General features: G+C 43.7%; 1 protein-coding gene across 1 annotated transcript in view; it reads left to right on the top strand.

Moving 5' to 3' along the window:
• Positions 1-20,176, top strand: part of ankar (ankyrin and armadillo repeat containing) — a 408,780-nt gene that overhangs the window by 259,210 nt on the left and 129,394 nt on the right. The window contains exon 18 of the mRNA XM_070873696.1: positions 14,559-14,720. Within this exon, the coding sequence (XP_070729797.1) occupies positions 14,559-14,720 (162 nt within the window). The remainder of the gene's footprint in view (positions 1-14,558; positions 14,721-20,176) is intronic.

Below are 20,176 nucleotides of genomic sequence, written 5' to 3' on the forward strand. Positions count from 1 at the left end.
TTGGTCTGTGGTCAGGGACAGGAGGTTATGACTCTGAATAAGACAAGATCGAGTGATGGAGGAGCCTCAGCCCTTGCTCTTGTCCAACAGGTTTGAGGCTCTTACTCCCTGTGTGTACGAGAGCAAGGACTGCAGGGAGGATGAGTAAACTGACCACAGCACCGTGGTACAGGGGGTCATTCAAGTGGGGGGAGTAAAAATAAATGTTGTAGTGGTAGCGGATAGTAGCATTAGGGGGATAGATAAGGTTCTCATCAGCCAAGAGCATGAGTACCAAAGGCTATGTTGCCAGGGTTAAGGACATCTCCTCTGGGCTGTGGAGGAACTTGGAGTGGGAGGGGGAAGATCCAGTTGTTGTGGTCCACGTTGATACCAATGACATAGGTAGGACAAAGAAAGAGGTTCTGCTAAGGGAGTATGAGCAGGTAGGAGCCAAATTAAAAAGCAGAACCACAAAGGGAAAAATCTCTGGATTACTACCTGAGCCACGAGTAAGTTTGCATAGGGTAAATAAGATCATAGAGTTAAAAACGTGGCTCAAAGACTTGAGTGGGTGAAATGAGTTTTGGTTCATGGGGGTAAGAGGGAGCTGTTCCGTTGTGACGGACTCCATTTGGACCGTGCTGGGATTAGGGTCCTTGTGAATCAAATAACTAGGGCTGTTGAGAGGACATTGAACTAATTAGTGGGGGGCAGGGTTCAGCTGAGCGAAATTTTAAAAAGGCAAAGAATAAGGAGAAGGCAATAGAGCAGGATAGCACTGGGGGAAATGAAAACCAGAGCATGACAGGAAGGGACAGAATGTATAAACATCAAAGTGAATCAGAAAGTGGGGTCAAAGCAGGAAAAAAAGATTAAAAAAACAAATTTAAAAGCTCCTTATCTGAATGTACTTGTAACAAAATAGATGAGGTGATGGCACAAATAGATACAAATGGGTATGATCTGATAGCCATTACAGAGACGTGATTGCAAGGCGACCAAGGCATGGAACTAAATATTGAGGGGTATTTGATAATTCAGAAGGACAGACAGAAAGGAAAAGGAGATGCGGGAGCTCTGTTAATAAAGGATGAGATCAGTGCATTAGTGAGAAACGATGTTGGCTCAGAGGATCAAGACGTTCAATCAGTTTGGCTGGAGATAAGGAAAAATGAGGGGGAAAATCACTGATGGGCATAGTCTACAGGCACCCTAACAGTAGCTGCACTGTTGGATGGAGTATAAATCAAGAAATAATGGAGGCTTGTAAAAAAGGAACGGCAATAATCATGGGCGATTTTAACCTTCATATTGATTGGACAAAACAAATTGGCCAGGGTACCCTTGAGGAAGAGTTCATAGAGTGTATCCGGGATAGTTTCCTTCAACAGTACGTTGCTGAACCAACCAGGGAGCAGGCTATCTTAGATCTGGTACTGTGTAATGAGACAGGATTAATAAACGATCACCTAGTAAAGTATCCTCTAAGAGAGGCCCTAACATGGTTGAATTTCAAATTCAGTTGGAGGGTGAGAAAGTTGGATCTCTAACCAGTGTCCCAAGCTTAAATAAGGAGACTACAAAGGTATGAGGGCAGAGTTGGCTAAAGTGGACTGGGAAAATAGATTAAAGAGTGGGACGATTGATGAGCAGTGGCAGACATTTAAGGAGATATTTCATAACTGTCAAGAAAAATATATCCCAATGAGAAGAAAAGCCTGTAAGAGAAGGGATAACCATCCATGGCTAATTAAGGAAATAAGGGATGGTATCAAATTGAAAACAAGGGCATACAATGTGGCCAAGACTAGTGGGAGGGCAGAGGATTGGGAAACTTTTAACAGCCAGCAAATAACGACAAAACAAATAATAAAGAGAGGGAAGATAGATTATGAAAGTAAACTAGCACGAAATATAAAAACAGATTGTAAGAGTTTCCAAAGGTACATAAAAAGGAAAAGAGTGGTCCCCTAGAGGATGAGACTGGGGAATTAATAATGGGAAATGGGGAAATGGCAGAGACTTTGAACAAATATTATGTAAGTCTTCACAGTGGAAGACACTAAAAACATTCCAATAGTGGATAATCAAGGGCTATAGGGAGGGAGGAACTAAATACAATCACTATCACTAATGAAGTAGTACTCGGTAAAATAATAGGAATAAAGGCAGACAAGTCCCCTGGATCTGATGGCTTGCATCCTCGGGTCCTAAAAGAAGTTGCTGCAGAGATAGTGGATGCATTGGTTGTAATCTACCAAAATTCCCTGGATTCTTTGGAGATTCCAGTGGATTGGAAAACTGTAAATGTAATGCCCCTATTTAAAAAATAAGGCAGACAGAAAGCAGGAAACTATAGACTGGTTAGCCTAACATCTGTGGTTGAGAAAATGCTGGAGTCCATTATTAAGGAAGCAGTAGCAGGACATTTGAAAAAGCATATTTCAATCAAGCAGAGTCAGCATGGTATTATGAAAGGGAAATCATGTTTGACAAATTTTCTGGAGTTCTTTGAGGATGTAACGAGCAGGGTGGATAAGGGGGAACCAGTGGATGTGGTGTATTTGGATTTCCAGAAGGCATTCGATAAGGTGCCACATAAAAGGTTACTGCACAAGCTAAAAGTTCACGGGGTTGAGGGTTAATATATTAGCATGGATTGAGGATTGGCTAACAGAAAACAGAGAGTCAGGATAAACGGGTCATTTTCCATTTGGCAAACAGTAACTAGTGGGGAGCCACAGGGATCTGTGCTGGGGCCTCAACTACTTACAATCTATATTAATGACTTGCATGAAGGGACTGAGTGTAATGTAGCCAAGATTTCTGATGATACAAAGATGGGTGGGAAAGCAAATTGTGAGGAGGACACAAAAAATCTGCAAAGGGATATAGACAGGCTAAGTGAGTGGGCAAAAATTTGACAGATGAAGTATTATGTAGGAACATGTGAGGTTATCCAACTTGGCATAAAAAAGTAGAAAAACAAATTATAATTTAAATGGAGCAAAATTGCAAACTGCTTCAGTGCAGAGTGATCTGGGGGTCCTTGTGCATGGAACACAAAAGTTTAGTATGCAGGTACAGCAAGTAATCAGGAAGGCAAATGGAATGTTGGCCTTTATTGCAAGGGGGATAGAGTATAAAAGCAGACAAGTCCTGCTACAACTGTACAGGATATTGGTGAGGCCACACCTGGAGTACTGCGTGCAGTTTTGGTCTCTGTATTTAAGGAAGGATATACTTGCATTGGCGGCTGTTCAGAGAAGGTTCACGAGCTTGATTCCGGAGATGAGGGGGTTGTCGTATGAAGATAGGTTGAGTAGGTTGGGTTCATACTCATTGGAGTTCAGAAGAATGAGAGGTGATTTTATCGAAACATATAAGATAATGAGAGGGCTCGACAAGTTGCATGCAGAGAAGATATTTCCACTGATAGGGGAAACTAAAATTAGGGGGCATAATCGCCCATTTAAAACTGAGATGAGGAGGAATTTTTTCTCTCAGCGGGTTGTAAATCTGTGAAATTCTCTGCCCCAGAGAGCTGTGGAGGCTGGATCATTGGATATATTTAAGGCGGAGATAAACAGATTTTTGAGCGATAAGGGAAAAAAGGGTATGGGGAGCGGGCAGGGAAGTGGAACTGAGTCCATGATCAGATCAGCCATTATCTTATTAAATGGTGGAGCAGGCTCGAGAGGTCAAATGGCCTACTCCTGCTCCTATTTCTTGTGCTTATGTCTCAAATAAAGCAATGTGACTGAGTACTGTAAACTTGAATAAGTGTGACCTTAGTCTCTTTATTCTGACTCCAGAGTGCTGGCACAGCATAGGAGGCCTGCTTATATGCAGTGCTCCCAAGGGATGCTGGGATCCCTTGGAACTCCAACAGATGCACCCTCTGGTGGCGGTAGAATGCTGGTTCCAAGGTGTTGCACACATAACATCACTCCCCCCCTCCACCCCCACAAAGTCAATAGTACATTTATTGACAGGGTGAGACGATCTGGGTTTTTCCGCTCCCTGGTCAATCGTCTCGGTACAAACACAGGTGCAGGTGAGTTGGTTGGGCCTTTGCTGGGCTGCTGCACAGCTGGCCTTGCTGAGCTGCTGGGGATGATGAGTTCAGCTTTGTGGTCAACCGTGATGTCGGAGTGTGTGTATTGGAGGGTCGAAGTTGGTGGTGTCCTCTTCAGGTTGCTCGTGGCTGTCTGTGAATCGCAGTTTGGTTTGGTCCAAATGCTTTCTGAAAGTTAGTCTATTTGCAACTTTGACCTCAAACACCCTACTCCCTTCTTTGGCTATGACAGTGCCAGCAAGCCATTTGGAACTATGTCCATAGTTGAGTACAAATACAGGGTCATTGACTTCAATATCACTTGACAAATTTGCGCAATCATGGTACATGCTTTGTTGATGCCACCTGCCCTCGACATGATCATGGAGATCAGGGTGGACTAGAAAGAGCCTTGTTTTGATTGACCTTTTCACGAGGGGGGATCCCCGGTGAGTGAGTGGGGTCTTGTGCGGTAGCTGAGCAGGGCTCGGGACAGGCGGGTCTGCAGGGAGCCTTCCAACACACGTTTTCAGCTTTGCTTGATGGTTTAGATTTCCCATTCTGTCTGGCGTTAGATGCAGGCTTGAACGGGGCAGATGTGATGTGCTTAATCCCATTGCGGGTCATGAATTCCTTGAATTCAGTGCTGGTGAAGCATGGCCCATTGTCGCTGACAAGGACATCAGGCAGGCCGTGCATGGCAAACATGGCTCGTAGGCTTTCGATGGTGGCAGTGGACGTGCTTACAGACATTATTACACACTCAATCCATTTTGAAAAAGCATCAACAACAACCAAAAACATTTTGCCCAGAAATGGGCCAGCGAAGTCAACGTGGATCCTAGACCACGGTTTGGAGGGCCATGACCACAAACTTAGCAGTGCCTCCCTGGGTGCATTGCTCAGTTGAGAGCAAATGTTATATTGGCACACGCAAGACTCCAAACCTGAGTCGATGCCGGGCCACCACACATGGGATCTGGCTATAGCTTTCATCATTACTATGCCTGGGTGGGTACTGTGTAGGTCACGCATGAATGTTTCCCTGTCTTTCTTAGGCAAAACTACGCGATTACCCCACAAAAGACAGTCCGACTGTATGGACATTTCGTCTTTGCGCCGCTGGAATGGCTTGATCTCTTCATGCATCTCCGCTGGGACGCTGGACCAGCTCCCATGGAGGACACAGTTTTTTTACCAGGGACAATAAAGGGTCCTGGCTGGCCCAGGTGCTGATCTGGCGGGCCGTAACGGGTGACTTTTTGTTTTCAAATGCATCCATCACCAAGAGAAAATCTGCAGGCTGTGCCATTTCCACCCTGGTGGTGGGCAATGGTAGCCGACTGAGAGCATCAGCGCAGTTCTCTATGCGTGGACTGTAGCGAATTACATAGTTATATGCAGACAGCGTGAGCGACCATCTTTGGATGCGAGCAGAGGCATTGGTCCTAATACCTTTGCTCTCTGAGAATAGTGATATGAGCGGCTTATGGTCAGTTTCTAACTCGAACTTAAGCCCAAACAGATACTGGTGCAGTTTTTCACCCTGTAAATGCATACCAGAGCTTCTTTTTCAATCTTGCGGCCTTGGACAAACTCCTGGACGCATAAGCGACCGGTTGCAATGTTCCCGATTCGTTTGCTTGTTGTAACACAAACTCGACCCTATACAAAGACAAATCGTAAGCTAGCACTAAATGTTTACATGGGTCATACAGAACAAGCAGTTTGTTGGAACATAACAGATTTCTGGCTTTCTCAAAAGCAGTCTTTTGTGATTTCCCCCATACCCAGTCAGCTTCCTTGCGTAGCAACACATATAGAGGTTCCAGCAAGGTGCTTAACCCGGGAAGGAAATTACCAAAATAATTGAGGAGTCCCAGGAATGATCGCAGCTCCTTCACGTTCTGTGGTCTTGGCGCGTTCTTGATGGCCTCCGTCTTGGCGTCGGTGGGTCTGATGCCGTCTGCCGCGATTCTCCTCCCTAAGAACTCAACCTCTGGCACCAGGAAAGTACACTTCGAGCGTTAGATACTGAGTTCCATACGATCTAGCCGACTTAGAACCTCTTCCAGGTTCTGCAAGTGTTCGATGGTGTCCCGACCTGTGATCAATATGTCGTCCTGGAAAACCACGGTGCGCGGAACCGACTTTAGCAGGCTCTCCATGTTCCTTTGAAAAATAGCCGCGGCCAATCGAATCCCAAACGGGCATCTATTGTAGATGAACAGATCTTTGTGTGTGTTGATGCAGGTGAAGTCTTTCAAAGATTCCGCCAGCTCCTGCGTCATGTAGGCCAAAGTCAGGTCCAACTTGGTGAACGTCTTCCCTCCTGCCAGCGTCGCAAATAGGTCATCTGCCTTGGGTAGCGGGTATTGATCCTGCAGCAAAAAACGGTTAATCGTTACTTTATAATCCCCACAAATTCTGTCCGTGCCATTGCCCTTGAGAACTGGAACAATCGGAGTGGCCCACTCGTTGAACTCAACCGACGCTAATATGTCCTTACTGTACAGTACAAATACACACGAGGCCCATACTAGAGAGAAGGTCACTCTGTGACCAGTGACCTTTATTAGCCAGCACTGAAGTGGAGAAGATGGGTGGAGCTTCAGCTTTTATACCTGAAAGTCCAGGTTAGGAGTGTCTCCCACAGGTTCACCACCTAGTGGTCAATGTTCTCATGGTGTACAACTTAGGTCAGTTTATACATGGATTACAATGACAGTTGAATACATGACAGGCGCGATGATGGCCTCTCGTTGCAGCCTGTCCATTTTCGATCTCTATTTTCTCTTGCATCATGTATGGCACCGCTCATGCCTTGTGGTGGATGGTCGTGTACTGGGAACCAAGTGGATCTGCACTTTCGCCCCAGAGAAATTTCCAATGCCTGGCTCAAACAACAACGTGAACTTGCTCAAAACCTGGGCACATGAGGCGTCGTTGACGGACGAAAGCGCTCAGATGTCATTCCAATTCTAGCGGATTTTTCCAGCCAGCTTCTGCCGAACAGTGTGGGGCCATCTCCTGGTACAATCCATAGTGGTAGTTCGTGCACCGCTCCATGATAGGAGACTTTTACTGCTGCACTGCCAATTACAGGGATCAGCTCTTTAGTGTAAGTTCTCAGCTTGGTATGAATAGGGCTCAACTTGGGCCTTTGTGCCTTGTTGCACCAAGCCTCTCAAAGGCCTTTTTGCTCATGATAGACCGACTCGCACCCGTGTCCAATTCCATGGATACTGGAATTCCATTCAGTTCAACTTTTAACATGATCAGTGGACATTTCGTGGTAAAGGTGTGTACCCCGTACACTTCTGCCTCCTCAGTTCGAGTCTCTAGTTCAGTTTGATCCGCCATGGATCGGTCTTCCTCTGCAACGTGGTGGTTTGCAGTGTTTGCAGCTCATCTGCACATTCTCTGGAGGTGTCCCATTGTTCCACAGCCTTTGCATGCATAGTGTTTGAAGCGGCAGTGATGGGCTCAATGATCACCTGCAGCGCCAACAAGGTGTTAATTGCCTCACATTCACGCTTGATGGCGGACTCTGGGTCATCTGAGGTCATGCAGCTGCAGGCGTGCATGTTCTGCCATATGCATTCGTGCTTGAAAACGACATTACTTTGTGTACAGTGTTTGCTAATGAATCTTTATGCTGCGAAATTTGTTTGGTGTTATCGCTGGTGGACATAAATGCCTGGGCTATCGTTATGGCTTTGCTCAGGTTTGGTGTTTCAACAGTCAATAGTTTGCGAAGGATAACCTCATGGCCAATGCCAAGCACAAAAAAGTCTCTTAGCATTTGCTCCAGGAATCCATCGAATTCGCAATGTCCTGCAAGGCGCCTTAGTTCGGCGATGTAGCTCGCCACTTCCTGGCCTTCAGACCGTTGACATGTATAAAATCGATACCTTGCCATCAGAACGCTCTCCTTTCTTTTTAGGTGCTCCCGGACCAGCATACACAGTTCTTCATACGATTGGGTTGTTGGTTTCACCGGAGCAAGAAGATTCTTCATGAGGCCATAGGTTGTTGCCCCGCAGACAGTGAGGAGGATCGCCCTTCGTTTGGCAGCGTTCTCATTCACTTCCAACTCGTTGGCCATGAAATATTGGTTGAATCGCTCCACGAAGGCTTCCCAATCATCACCTTCTGAGAATTTCTCCAGGATACATAGAAACATAGAAAATAGGTGCAGGAGCAGGCCATTCAGCCCTTCTAGCCTGCACCGCCATTCAATGAGTTCATGGCTGAACATGAAACTTCAGTACCCCCTTCCTGCTTTCTCGCCATACCCCTTGATCCCCCGAGTAGTCAGGACTTCATCTAACTCCCTTTTGAATATATTTAGTGAATTGGCCTCAACTACTTTCTGTGGTAGAGAATTCCACAGGTTCACCACTCTCTGGGTGAAGAAGTTTCTCCTCATCTCGGTCCTAAATGGCTTACCCCTTATCCTTAGACTGTGACCCCTGGTTCTGGACTTCCCCAACAAATCACATGGATCCCTGGGAGAAGGGCCTTCGCAGGCGGAGATTTGGGCTATTTGCCCAACTCCTGCCCAACGTATGTCCCTCAAACTCTTACGCCTGGTAAGTAAGAGTTTTAAAAGATAAAAAAATAATAATTTTATGACTTATTTTTACATTTAAAAACCCTACCCACTAGGTTAAGTTGATATTTAGCTCTATTAAAACATTTTTTTTATTTCAAAAAAATAATTTTGTTTATAAAACATTGAATTTAATTTAATTTCTACTATATTTAAAAAAGTGGTATACTTTTTATTTATGTGTGGATTATTTTGTTTTAAGAGGTATTCTCATTGACAGTTATGGGAACTGGGAGCTCCCATGACTAGGAATGAGAATACTACACTGTGATTGGTGGTCCAGGCCCACATGATCCCAGGAAGCACTTACACTCCTCGGATACATGGGCCTCTGCGCTGGGCTGTGTATCTAGGCCTCGGAGCACAAGTGCTGGTTCCTCTGGGATCATCAGGCACTTTCATTAAAAACATTTGGTTGGTTGCAAGTCTAAATCATTAATTGTAACTTCACACTTCAAATCTCTGGAGTAAAGATAAAAGATCTTTATAAGCACGTAGTGAGGTCCGTCTCCAATGCAACTGAGTTTTATGACCAATTGACATGAGATTGAACTCTGACCACCCATAAACAAGCTCTTCGCTATTCATTACATCAGTAAGAGTAAGAACATTTAACAAATCTTAATTTAAAATGTCTAAAACCAGTACAAACCCTGGCAGATGGCGTTAAGTCATTCAATCTTTTGCCGCACTGTTCCGTTGTGCGTGACACGCTGCAGTCAGAACCTGTGCCACCTCCTCCCACACCAACATGCTGACTTTCCGTGGCGCCCTACACTTCCCATTTCCCAGAAGCCTCTGACAAATCTCCGTCACCTCATTGAGGAGTGTGCAGAGCTCTGCCTCACCAAAGCTGTGAGACCTCTTCTTCTCATCCTGTTTTTGCCCGAACATCTTTTTCCTGTAAGTGTTCATCTCCAATGCTTTTTAACAACAGTTCATTGCTTTCCACACCTTTATTAAAACTGCTAATTTTAATTTGTTTTTTAAAAATTGTTAATTTTTACATTACTATGCTTTTTATAAACTGTTCATTTTACTTTGCATTTCTATAAACAGATTATTTTTAAGGTTATTTACAATTAAACTAACTTTCTATATTAAAGAGGCCATTTGAAGACTCCACGCATTTCTCTTTGACACCCCCGGCTGATTTGGTGAACGTGACTTAACTTCACAGTTTATTGTCCCGTGTGACCAGATTTTTTCATGCACCGATACCAACAATTCTCTGCATTTTCACGTGATGGTTCATTATCTATTACTCGTCGCCAGTTGTTATATCTCAAATAAAACAATGTGACTAAGTATTGTAGACCTGAGTAAGTGTGACCTTAGTCTCTTTATTCTGACTCCAGAGTGCTGGCACAGCATGGGAGACCTGCTTATATGCAGTGCTCCCAAGGGATGCTGGGATCCCTTGGGACTCCAACAGATGCGCCCTCTTGTGGCGGTCGATTGCTGGTTACGGGGTGTTGCATACATAACAGTGTTCTTGTAATGTGGGAGGCCAGCTAGGCGTGTGTTGGAATAGTCTAGTCTAGAGGTAACAAAGGCATGGATGAGAGCTTCAGTGGCGGATAAGCTGAGGCAAGTGCGGAAACGGGCAATATTACAGAGATAGAAGTAGGCGGTCTTAGTTATGCTGTGGATATGTGGTCAAAAGATCATTTCAGGATCAAATATGACACCAAGGTTGCGAACAGTCTGATTCAGCTTCAGACAGAAGCCTCAGACCTTCACCATACGGACCGCAGCAGTTCAACAAGGTGGCCCACCACCACCTTCTCAAGGGCAGTTAGTGATAGGCAATAAATGCTGACCTTTCTAGCGATGCCCACATCCGATTTACAAATTTTAAAAAAACTATATGGAGTTGCTCTTTATGCTGACTCACATTACAAATAACTGAATTCTTTGATTTTGTACTTTTACTTGTACTCTGAACAATGTAAATAATAAAATATTACTGGTTCAGTATGTATAATGGGTAAATTGTGATCGTTTCTGAAATTAAAAAGTTTTGTAAATGTTTGGGTTACTATTTGTATTCCTCGAACTACCCATTGTGTAGTTGTGAATCACAGCTCTCTTTTTCTTGCATCTCTACCATTAGTCTATTTAGTATAGTTTGGATGACTGTCTCATGCTATTGCAAATTTTATTATTTTAATACAATGTATATAAGGGGAGACATTGTGAAGTATAATTATAGCCTATAGCCTCTGCCGTCATGAACTGCTCCTGCTTCCTGGTATCTGTGCGCCACCTAGTGAATCCATCTTTCCAAATAGTCGTGTTATAACAGTTGCAGTTTTAATTGACCATAGTAAAGTTTGCCCTGCTACAGTATAGGTATGCATGTGAAGCCTAAGAAAAGTTGCTTTCAGAGGACCTGACATGCAACCAAGGGTGTAATAGAGTGAGAGGTATCATTTAATTGGCTAGATACTATGCCGGTCCAATTGTTATAGCGCCCTAGTGCAATGCTAGGTATCCTTGTCTTGGGGGACTTCCTGGGGCTATTTTTTGTTATACATGTGGTCCCAGGACACTGTAGCAACTTTTGCAAACAGCTTGGACATTTTTCAAACTCAATGTGATTGATTCTTAACTGCCTTCTGAAGTGGCCTAAGTTGTATCAAACCATTTGGGCAATGAGGGATGGGCAATAAATGCCAGCTTTGGTAGCAATGCTTACATCCCAAAAATTAATATTAAAAAAGAGCTATTTCATTTATATCTATAGATATAAAAATATATATAAAAAATCCTATATCTGCCTGGATCGCCTGTCAACTTTTCCATTATAAATTCCTATGTCTACATTATAGTGAAACTACTATGTAAACTTGTCATGCTGTAATTACATTCTCCTGCCAGTGCTGTTGCTGTACGCTTCTCAGTTTTGCATCTCCCAGCTCCTCAGCCTGTAAAAAGAAAGAAAGACTCGTATTTATATAATGTCTCTCCTGAGCTCAGGATATTCTAAAGTGCTTTACAGTCGACGAAGTACTTTAGAAGTATAGTCATTGTTGAACTGTAGAGACATTCCAATACTCTAACCAACACATCTTCTCTGCTTCCTAAATTATACTACGCTTTTCTATTTAACTATAAAAAATATCAAATCAAAGTACTATATAAAAGTATGGGCTGTGAGTCAGTGGGTAGCACTCTCACTTCTGAGTCAGAAGGTTGTGGGTTCAACCCCCACTCCAGAGACTTGAGCATAAAATCCAGACTGATACTCCAGTGTAGTGTTGAGGGAGTGCTGCACTGTTGAAGATGCCGGGGCCGAAATTCAGGGTCTCAGAAAGACCCGTTACTGCCAATTTGCGGCGGCCATGCCTCGGAATCCAGTAGCTGCCGTTTTGTGGTCAACTTGCAAGAATTCGGCGAAAACATCTATGGCAAAAACATAAACTTTTGGACTTAAACTTTTGAACTTTAAGTTTTGGACATTGCTTTAACTTGGCTGTTACTGCAGAAGAGCAGATAGCCTGATGTGGGGCAGATCCAAACATGTCCCACAGGAATATACATCAGGTGGGCAGGAATCAATGGCTGAAATGGCAGGAAGATGATTGATGGGGGGCCCTTTGTCATGTAATCAGTGAGAGTTCAAGAAGATTGGTCGGTGCTCAAGACACAAAGGAAGCTTTTTGACCACCCAGACTGGTTGGAGCCTTGTCCCTAGGAACAGGACAGTTGACAAAGACACCGTCCGAAAAGGTTTTTACATTTTGCTCTTTCAGTTGCACTGCCTCAGGTGAAGGACTGATTTATGGTGCGAGGAATTCAGAAGCATTTTGCAGGTATAAGAGAGGCAGTTTTTGGCTGCCATCTCTCTCTCTCTCTCTCTTCTACGCTTGCTCGCTTCGTTTAACGCACAAGGACTGAGCACTCTGTCTGAGACGGAGAGAAGAAACCTCCATTTATGACAAAAGAGAGCCTCGCTACTTCAACTGGGAAGCTAACCTGATACTGGACTTGAATACCACAGATTGGTACAGAACCAGAAGATATGCCTCATCGGGAGAAGCAGTGAGTAAGCCAGAGGGGTAATTGGTGAGCATTTATCTGAGCCCACACATTTTTATGACCACCGCATAGTGTGAAGGGGTGTCGTGTGTCCCAACCAAGCCATAGGGGTTTAGTGGGGAGGTTTCTGCAAGGATTATAGGCGTACGCACATTCTGTTGGACAGATTCGGTGGTGCCCTATTGAACCAAGTAGGGGTGTTTTAGTCATGGGTACTTTGCGTTAGGGGCCTGTTCAGATGGACCAGGGTTGTGTATTGTACTGTGTTTGTTTGTTTTACACTATTACACCACCAGGGTGTGTTTTACTGGGTACAGGTGTGTGCTTTAACTTGAATAAAAGCATTGTGATGGTTGAGACCGAAAGATCTGGCTATAACTGTGTATTTCTGTTCACTACTATAATTCCGGTGTCTAGAACTGTTGTAAGGGGGGTGATTCGAAACCACCATGGGCAAAACCACTTACAAACTGGCCGACCCGACCCAAATTTAGGTCGGGGATTTCTCGGTCTGGATCCGATTTGGCCCCAATGCTGATGACCGCTGCTGTTCCTCATCTGAAAAAGATACTGAGCGAAATTTAGCTCAAAAATCGATGCCCAGGCCGTGTGGTGCCCCCGACAGCTTTTTCTTTCAGTACACCTTATCCGGAGTGTGTGTGGCCCAGCAGCACGGCGGCCCTTCAAGGGACGGCCTGATTTCCAGATTGGCCGGCAAGATAGTGCCCACGGGTTCGGCCGGGCCGCCAACGGTTAGCCTGGCACCCCCTCTTGGGTGCCAGGCTGCTGGCCCAGCCAAAACCTTCCCTGATGGCCCAAGATTTAAAATACTGATTCTCTTTAACGGAGGGGAGAGAGCATGGTTATACAAACGTGTTGTGATGTCACCACTACTCTACCATTGATTGACAGCAGCAGAGTCCCGGTCCTGACCCAAATTCAGCCCCTCAGCCTGCCTTTCAGTCGATCTCCCGCCCCCACTATGACCGACTTCCGGTCCAATGTCAATAAAAACCTAAGTGCTGAAAATCAACGGAGAGGTCGCCTCAACGATCCCAGTGGAAAAAACTTTCAAAAAAGGGTAGGTGCGCCAGCTTTCTTGCGGAAGTGAATTTCGGTTCCGCCGTCTTTTGGATGAGACATTATCCGAGGCCCTCTTTGTTCTCTCATAAGGACTTAAAAGATCCCATGGCACTATTGCGAAGAAGAGCAGGGGAGTTACTATGGTATTCTGGCCAATATTTATCCCTTAATCAACATAACAAAAATAGATTATCTGGTCATTATCACAATGCTATTTGTGGGAGCTTGCTGTGCGCAAATTGACTGCCGCTTTTCCTACATTACAACATTAACTACACTTCAAAAGAACTAATTGGCTGTAAAGTGCTTTGGGTTGTCCGGTGGGTATGAAAGACGCTATATCAATGCAAATCTTTCTTTCTATTGGGGCAGAACATACGGTTTTAAAATGGGGACTATGTCTGTGTGTTCTGGTCCAATTATCCCCTGTCCTCTAACCCTGCTTCATCTGAAGACAACACTTGGCCTTTATTCCCTGTATGTAATGCCACCAGTGATTAATTAGTACATGTTAAGAAAACTGGGCTTACGCATGTTCATTAACCAATGTTTGCAAACGTAATTATTAAAAACTATTTAACTTTGAATTCCAACTAGAAAAAAATCATATGGCACTTGTTTTTAATTTAAACATGGCAATTGCAAAAGCTTATATATCAATTTGATTTTTGTTTCAGAGATATGTTCAAGTGAATGTGAAAATTTTTGAGTAAAGTTACAATTTTCACTGTTCTAATACCAAATATTTGAAACCATACTGATTGTTAATTTATTTAGCTTGCCAGGCAATGATTGCCCTGAGTGAGTGCAACAAGGAACAACAAGACAAAATTTGTGCAGAAAATGGAATCGCCCCTTTAGTTCGACTTTTACGAAGCACTAAAATATCTTTGCGTACATTGCTGAGTGCCATCACTGCACTGGGTACTATGTGTGTTGGTTAGTATACTCATATTATTTGATGTTACTTTCAGAGATGTACATTTAGAATGTCTGCCGATGCTATATTTAAGAATTCATCTCGCATTACTCTTCCTATTTCCATCAGTTTTCTCACCTCCCCTTCTAAAATGTTTTGCTCCATGCTGCAGTTCTGTTTCATGAGTGCATGGCACTCTGATACTACACCCGTGCCTATTGATTATAAAGGAGCCTAGACAGTGAGGGTCTGACATTGCTCAATTTAAAAAAAAAAGTATAAAGCATGTTCATCAAGATTATCATAGTTATAGAGAGGAAGAACACATTTTTGTTATAGGGTGATACAAACCTGGGTCTGCAGCAGATATCTTTTTGGGTTCTTCGTGTGCAAAATCAAAGCACATGGTATTGGGGGTAATGTACTGATGTGGATAGAGAACTGGTTGGCAGACAGGAAGCAGAGATTCGGGATAAACGGATCCTTTTCAGAATGGCAGGCAGTGACTAGTGGAGTGCCGCAGGGCTCAGTGCTGGGACCCCAGCTCTTACAATATGCATTAATGTTTTGGATGAAGGAATTGAGTGTAATAGCTCCAAGTTTGCAGATGACACTAAACTGGGTGGCGGAGTGAGCTGTGAGGGGGACGCTAGGAGGCTGCAGGGTGACTTGGACAGGTTAGGTGAGTGGGCAAATGCATGGCAGATGCAGTATAATGTGGATAAATGTGAGATTATCCACTTTGGGGGCAAAAACACGAAGGCAGAATATTATCTGAATGGCGGCAGATTAGGAAAGGGGGAGGTGCAATGAGACCTGGGTGTCATGATTCATCAGTCATTGAAAGTTGGCATGCAAGTACAGCAGGCGGTGAAGAAGGCAAATAGTATGTTGGCCTTCATAGCTAGGGGATTTGAGTATAGGAGCAGGGAGGTCTTACTGCAGTTGTACAGGGCCTTAGTGAGGCCTCACCTGGAATATTATGTTCAGTTTTGGTCTCCTAATCTGAGGAAGGACGTTCTTGCTATTGAGGGAGTGCAGCGAACGTTCACCAGACTGATTCCAGGGATGGCGGGACTGACATATGAGGAGAGGCTGGATCAACTGGGCCTTTATACATTGGAGTTTAGAAGGATGAGAGGGGATCTCATAGAAACATATACAATTCTGACGGGACTGGACAGGTTAGATGTGGGTAGAATGTTCCCGATGTTGGGGAAGTCCAGAACCAGGGGACACAGTCTTAGAGTAAGGGGTAGGCCATTTAGGACTGAGATGAGAAGAAACTTCTTCACTCAGAGAGTTGTTAACCTGTGGAATTCCCTGCCAGTTGTTGATGCCAGTTCATTAGATATATTCAAGAGAGAGTTAGATATGGCCCTTACGACTAAGGGGATCAAGGGTTATGGAGAGAAAGCAGGAAGGAGGTACTGAGGGAATGATCAGCCATGATCTTATTGAATGGTGGTGCAGGCTCGAAGGGCCAAATGGCCTACTCCTGCACCTATTTTCTATGTTTCTATGTTTCAATGGCATCCCAGTTGCTCCCTTAAGTGGTCTGCACATCTTACTGTTATGAGAGTTGATTCACACTTCCCTATACCTCCTTCTATGATAGCATAACCCAGGGATGTAACAATAACAACCAGATATCCATGTCTTTTGCACATGTATTTCTTCAATCTCTGTTAAGATCAAGTTAACTCTAGATGAGACAAACTTTAGTTCAAATCATAGAAACATAGAAACATAGAAAATAGGTGCAGGAGCAGGCCATTCAGCCCTTCTAGCCTGCACCGCCATTCAATGAGTTCATGGCTGAACATGAAACTTCAGTACCCCCTTCCAGCTTTCTCGCCATAACCCTTGATCCCCCGAGTAGTAAGGACTTCATCTAACTCCCTTTTGAATATATTTAGTGAATTGGCCTCAACTACTTTCTGTGGTAGAGAATTCCATAGTTCACCACTCTCTGGGTGAAGAAGTTTCTCCTCATCTCGGTCCTAAATGGCTTACCCCTTATCCTCAGACTGTGACCCCTGGTTCTGGATTTCCCCAACATTGGGAACATTCTTTCTGCATCTAACCTGTCTAAACCCGTCAGAATTTTAAACGTTTCCATGAGGTCCCCTCTCATTCTTCTGAACTCCAGTGAATACAAGCCCAGTTGATCCAGTCTTTCTTGATAGGTCAATCCCGCCATCCCGGGAATCAGTCTGGTGAATCTTCGCTGCACTCCCTCAATAGCAAGAATGCCCTTCCTCAAGTTAGGAGACCAAAACTGTACACAATACTCCAGGTGTGGCCTCACCAAGGCCCTGTACAACTGTAGCAACACCTCCCTGCCCCTGTATTCAAATCCCCTCGCTATGAAGGCCAACATGCCATTTGCTTTCTTAACCGCCTGCTGTACCTGCATGCTAACCTTCAATGACTGATGTACCATGACACCCAGGTCTCGTTGCACCTTCCCTTTTCCTAATCTGTCACCATTCAGATAATAGTCTGTCTCTCTGTTTTTACCACCAAAGTGGATAAGCCACTTTATTCCACAGTAAGGTGAAACATACAGATCAATAGGCATGATCAGTCATTTAGTTCATTCGATATAGTTTGACTTTGTGTAATGACGTAATAAAAATGTACAAGGGGCGCTATCCCACTTTTGCAGTTGTCTTACTTAACTTAAACAGAATAAACTCTCTTTATTCCGTCCTGTAGTCCTTGGGTAGAATCTCTTCTCCCTGCAGTCTCCTGTCTTTTGTAACTTTTTCTCCCTGATTGTTTGTACAGTCCTGTTTCCAAAAGCCAGACTACTGCTTGGTGTCTTTTTTTAAAAGCCTCATTGCGGTGTTAAAAATAAGACTGACTATTCCACTTCCCCACCCCCACCAGAGCAGAATTTAACAGCCTAAATTGGCAAAGACCCCTGCTAAGTTCAAATCACAGCTGTAATGATTATGAACAATTGCTGAAATATCACACTATCTTTCATTGTCTCCAAGATTCTAGTTTAAGATCACTTATCTGAAACCTTGTAAAACACTTGCCAGCCCTGCTTTCACCCACTTAAAGTAAGCTTTAACTTAAAAGCACATTTTAAAATAATGCTTATCTTAATCCTATCCATGAGAAATTGGTCAGAAAATAACAAGAATTGCGATGAATGAGCAGCCCTGAATATGCAGAAAAGGTGCGAATGGTGGTACCATGTCACCGACTGTCAATGTTAGCTCTTCCACTTCGATAATTAACGGAAATTTGGAAAAATATGCATAATTTAAAGAGAGGTAAGGCATGAATAATAATTTAAAGTAATAGTACAGGACATATATTCACATCGGGGAATTTTTTAATTGTAAAACATATATCTCTATATATTTTTTTTTAAGTGACATCACTTTTGGGTCAGCTGATTAGTTGGCTATTATTTTCTAGCAAGCTCATTGATCCCGCTTTGTCACTGCTAGCCATCTGTCTGGTCTGTAGGAACATCTTAATGTTGGAAAATCTGAGTTCTGATTGATCCAAAATGCAGTATCTTTTGGTTGCCATCTTGCCCCTAAACTGGTGTTGCACTCCTTGGCACTTGGCATACTCCTAACTCCCACTGGCCTCCAAGCACCAACCCCAACTCTTTCTGATATCCTCAGCTGATTTCAATGCATGTTTGGTCTTTTGACCCAACACTGAACTTTCAATCAGTCCCAACATCTGCCGACCTCTTGGCTTGGTTGACTCTTCCTGGCAGGGTTAGGAGAATGCTAGGTATCACAGCTTGGTCTGAAGTCAGAAGAAGTTGGATCTGGTTGGGAGGCCAGAGGGGGAAGGGTCCAAGAGGCCAAATTGAATCAAACCTGATTGGGAGGACAGCAGGAGTCAGGACTAAGTAAGCTAGAAATCACAAGGAGGAAATTGCAACTATCTTGGATAGACAAATGTTTAACAGTGGTAGATATTGGACAGCGTCCAAAACTGAGCATGATTCCGGTGGTGCGCAGCCACACATGCCAGAATGAAGAGGCCTAAATTCATCCATGAGCCTCATCATCATAATTCAGGCGAACTGCGAGCGCCAATCAGGTACACTAATGTAGCTCGCGTGTCAGAGCCTAACTGGGTCAGAAATAGGCACAGGAGCTTCATTTCATTATTAAAATTAGGCCTGTTTTAATTTCAGGAGGCCACCAGGGCCACCAAAAATGGCCCCAAACCAATTTAGCACTGGCCCGAACGTCTGTGCAGATCGGGTGCAGATTAGCATTGGTTAGCATTTCACCCGATTCATGCCTGTAAAACAGGCGCAACAATGTTGAATTTAGACCCCACAGTAGAATATAATGCAGTGGCATAGTTTGTATAACTTAACAATAGGGAAACAGTGATTGATGCTAGTGATGAAAGACTGAAATATTCAGTATGAAAATGAATGCGAGGAGCATGAAAATTATGAGTGAATAAGAAGTCTGACAGAATGTGTAAGAATGAAGAGAGTGCAAGGCACCAGAGGCAGAGAGAGAAGGATGTGCAGGGAAAAAAAACAATGAGCAAATACAGAGTACAGAGCATCAAAGCTTAGATTTTTATTTTTGACTGCCAGAATGACTATGGCGAGGGGAGAGACAAGGGTTAGACGAACTGAATTGAAAGTGAGCCACTTACATCCTGTATTCATCATATAACTTCAGGTGGTAGTTTGAATCAGTCTAAACAGCAGATTACTGGTGGAGAAGAAAATTGTGTGAAAATATAAATTAAGGAAATGGAGACAATTAAAGAGGAGTGTTGCAAAAGGTGACAAACATTCTGAGACCTTTTGGAGAGTTTTAAAAAGACTTCTCAACCCATTAGCAAGCTTTGCAAAGCTGAAAAAGCAGGGAACTAAGAAGACAGAGGCAAAATAGAGAGAAAGGAAACCCAAGATGAAGGCATGAGTCTGCGGGTATCTGATAACCGTTTGATGGCTACTGAAGTTACGATGATGCTGCATGAGATATTTGCAAGGAAGGTTGTCCTCTGAGACACTCCACATTACCATTCCATGTGTTAGAATTGCAGTATACCTGCCTGGATGTAGAGTTAAGTTTTAGGCCACAGCTGGCCATTACTGTCACTGAATATACCAGCCTTATTCTATTTGATAGCTGCAGGTGTATTTGCAGCAGTGAGTACAGTTTTGTATCTAACTCTCTGCTGATATAAACCCTGAGAAGATAGTTCTCCATGTCATTGTTAGGTTGATGTCTCAAGGCCTGCAGAAATGGTTGGTAGCTACACTATCTCTTGATCACCCTGGAAATATCTTCTTTCATGCAGTGAACTAAAAGCAGGGTATACTGTCATCGGGGTGCTTGTGAGAAAGGATCTAACATTATGTTTAGCCAGGCATTCACATATATTATTGCTGTCATCTTGTCTGTTGTCCTAGCTTCTTTATGGAAGACTAATCACCTGCCAAAGTTAAGCATGTTCACTT

Source organism: Pristiophorus japonicus, chromosome 3, assembly GCF_044704955.1.
Source record: "Pristiophorus japonicus isolate sPriJap1 chromosome 3, sPriJap1.hap1, whole genome shotgun sequence".
Classification (NCBI taxonomy): Eukaryota; Metazoa; Chordata; class Chondrichthyes; family Pristiophoridae; genus Pristiophorus; species Pristiophorus japonicus.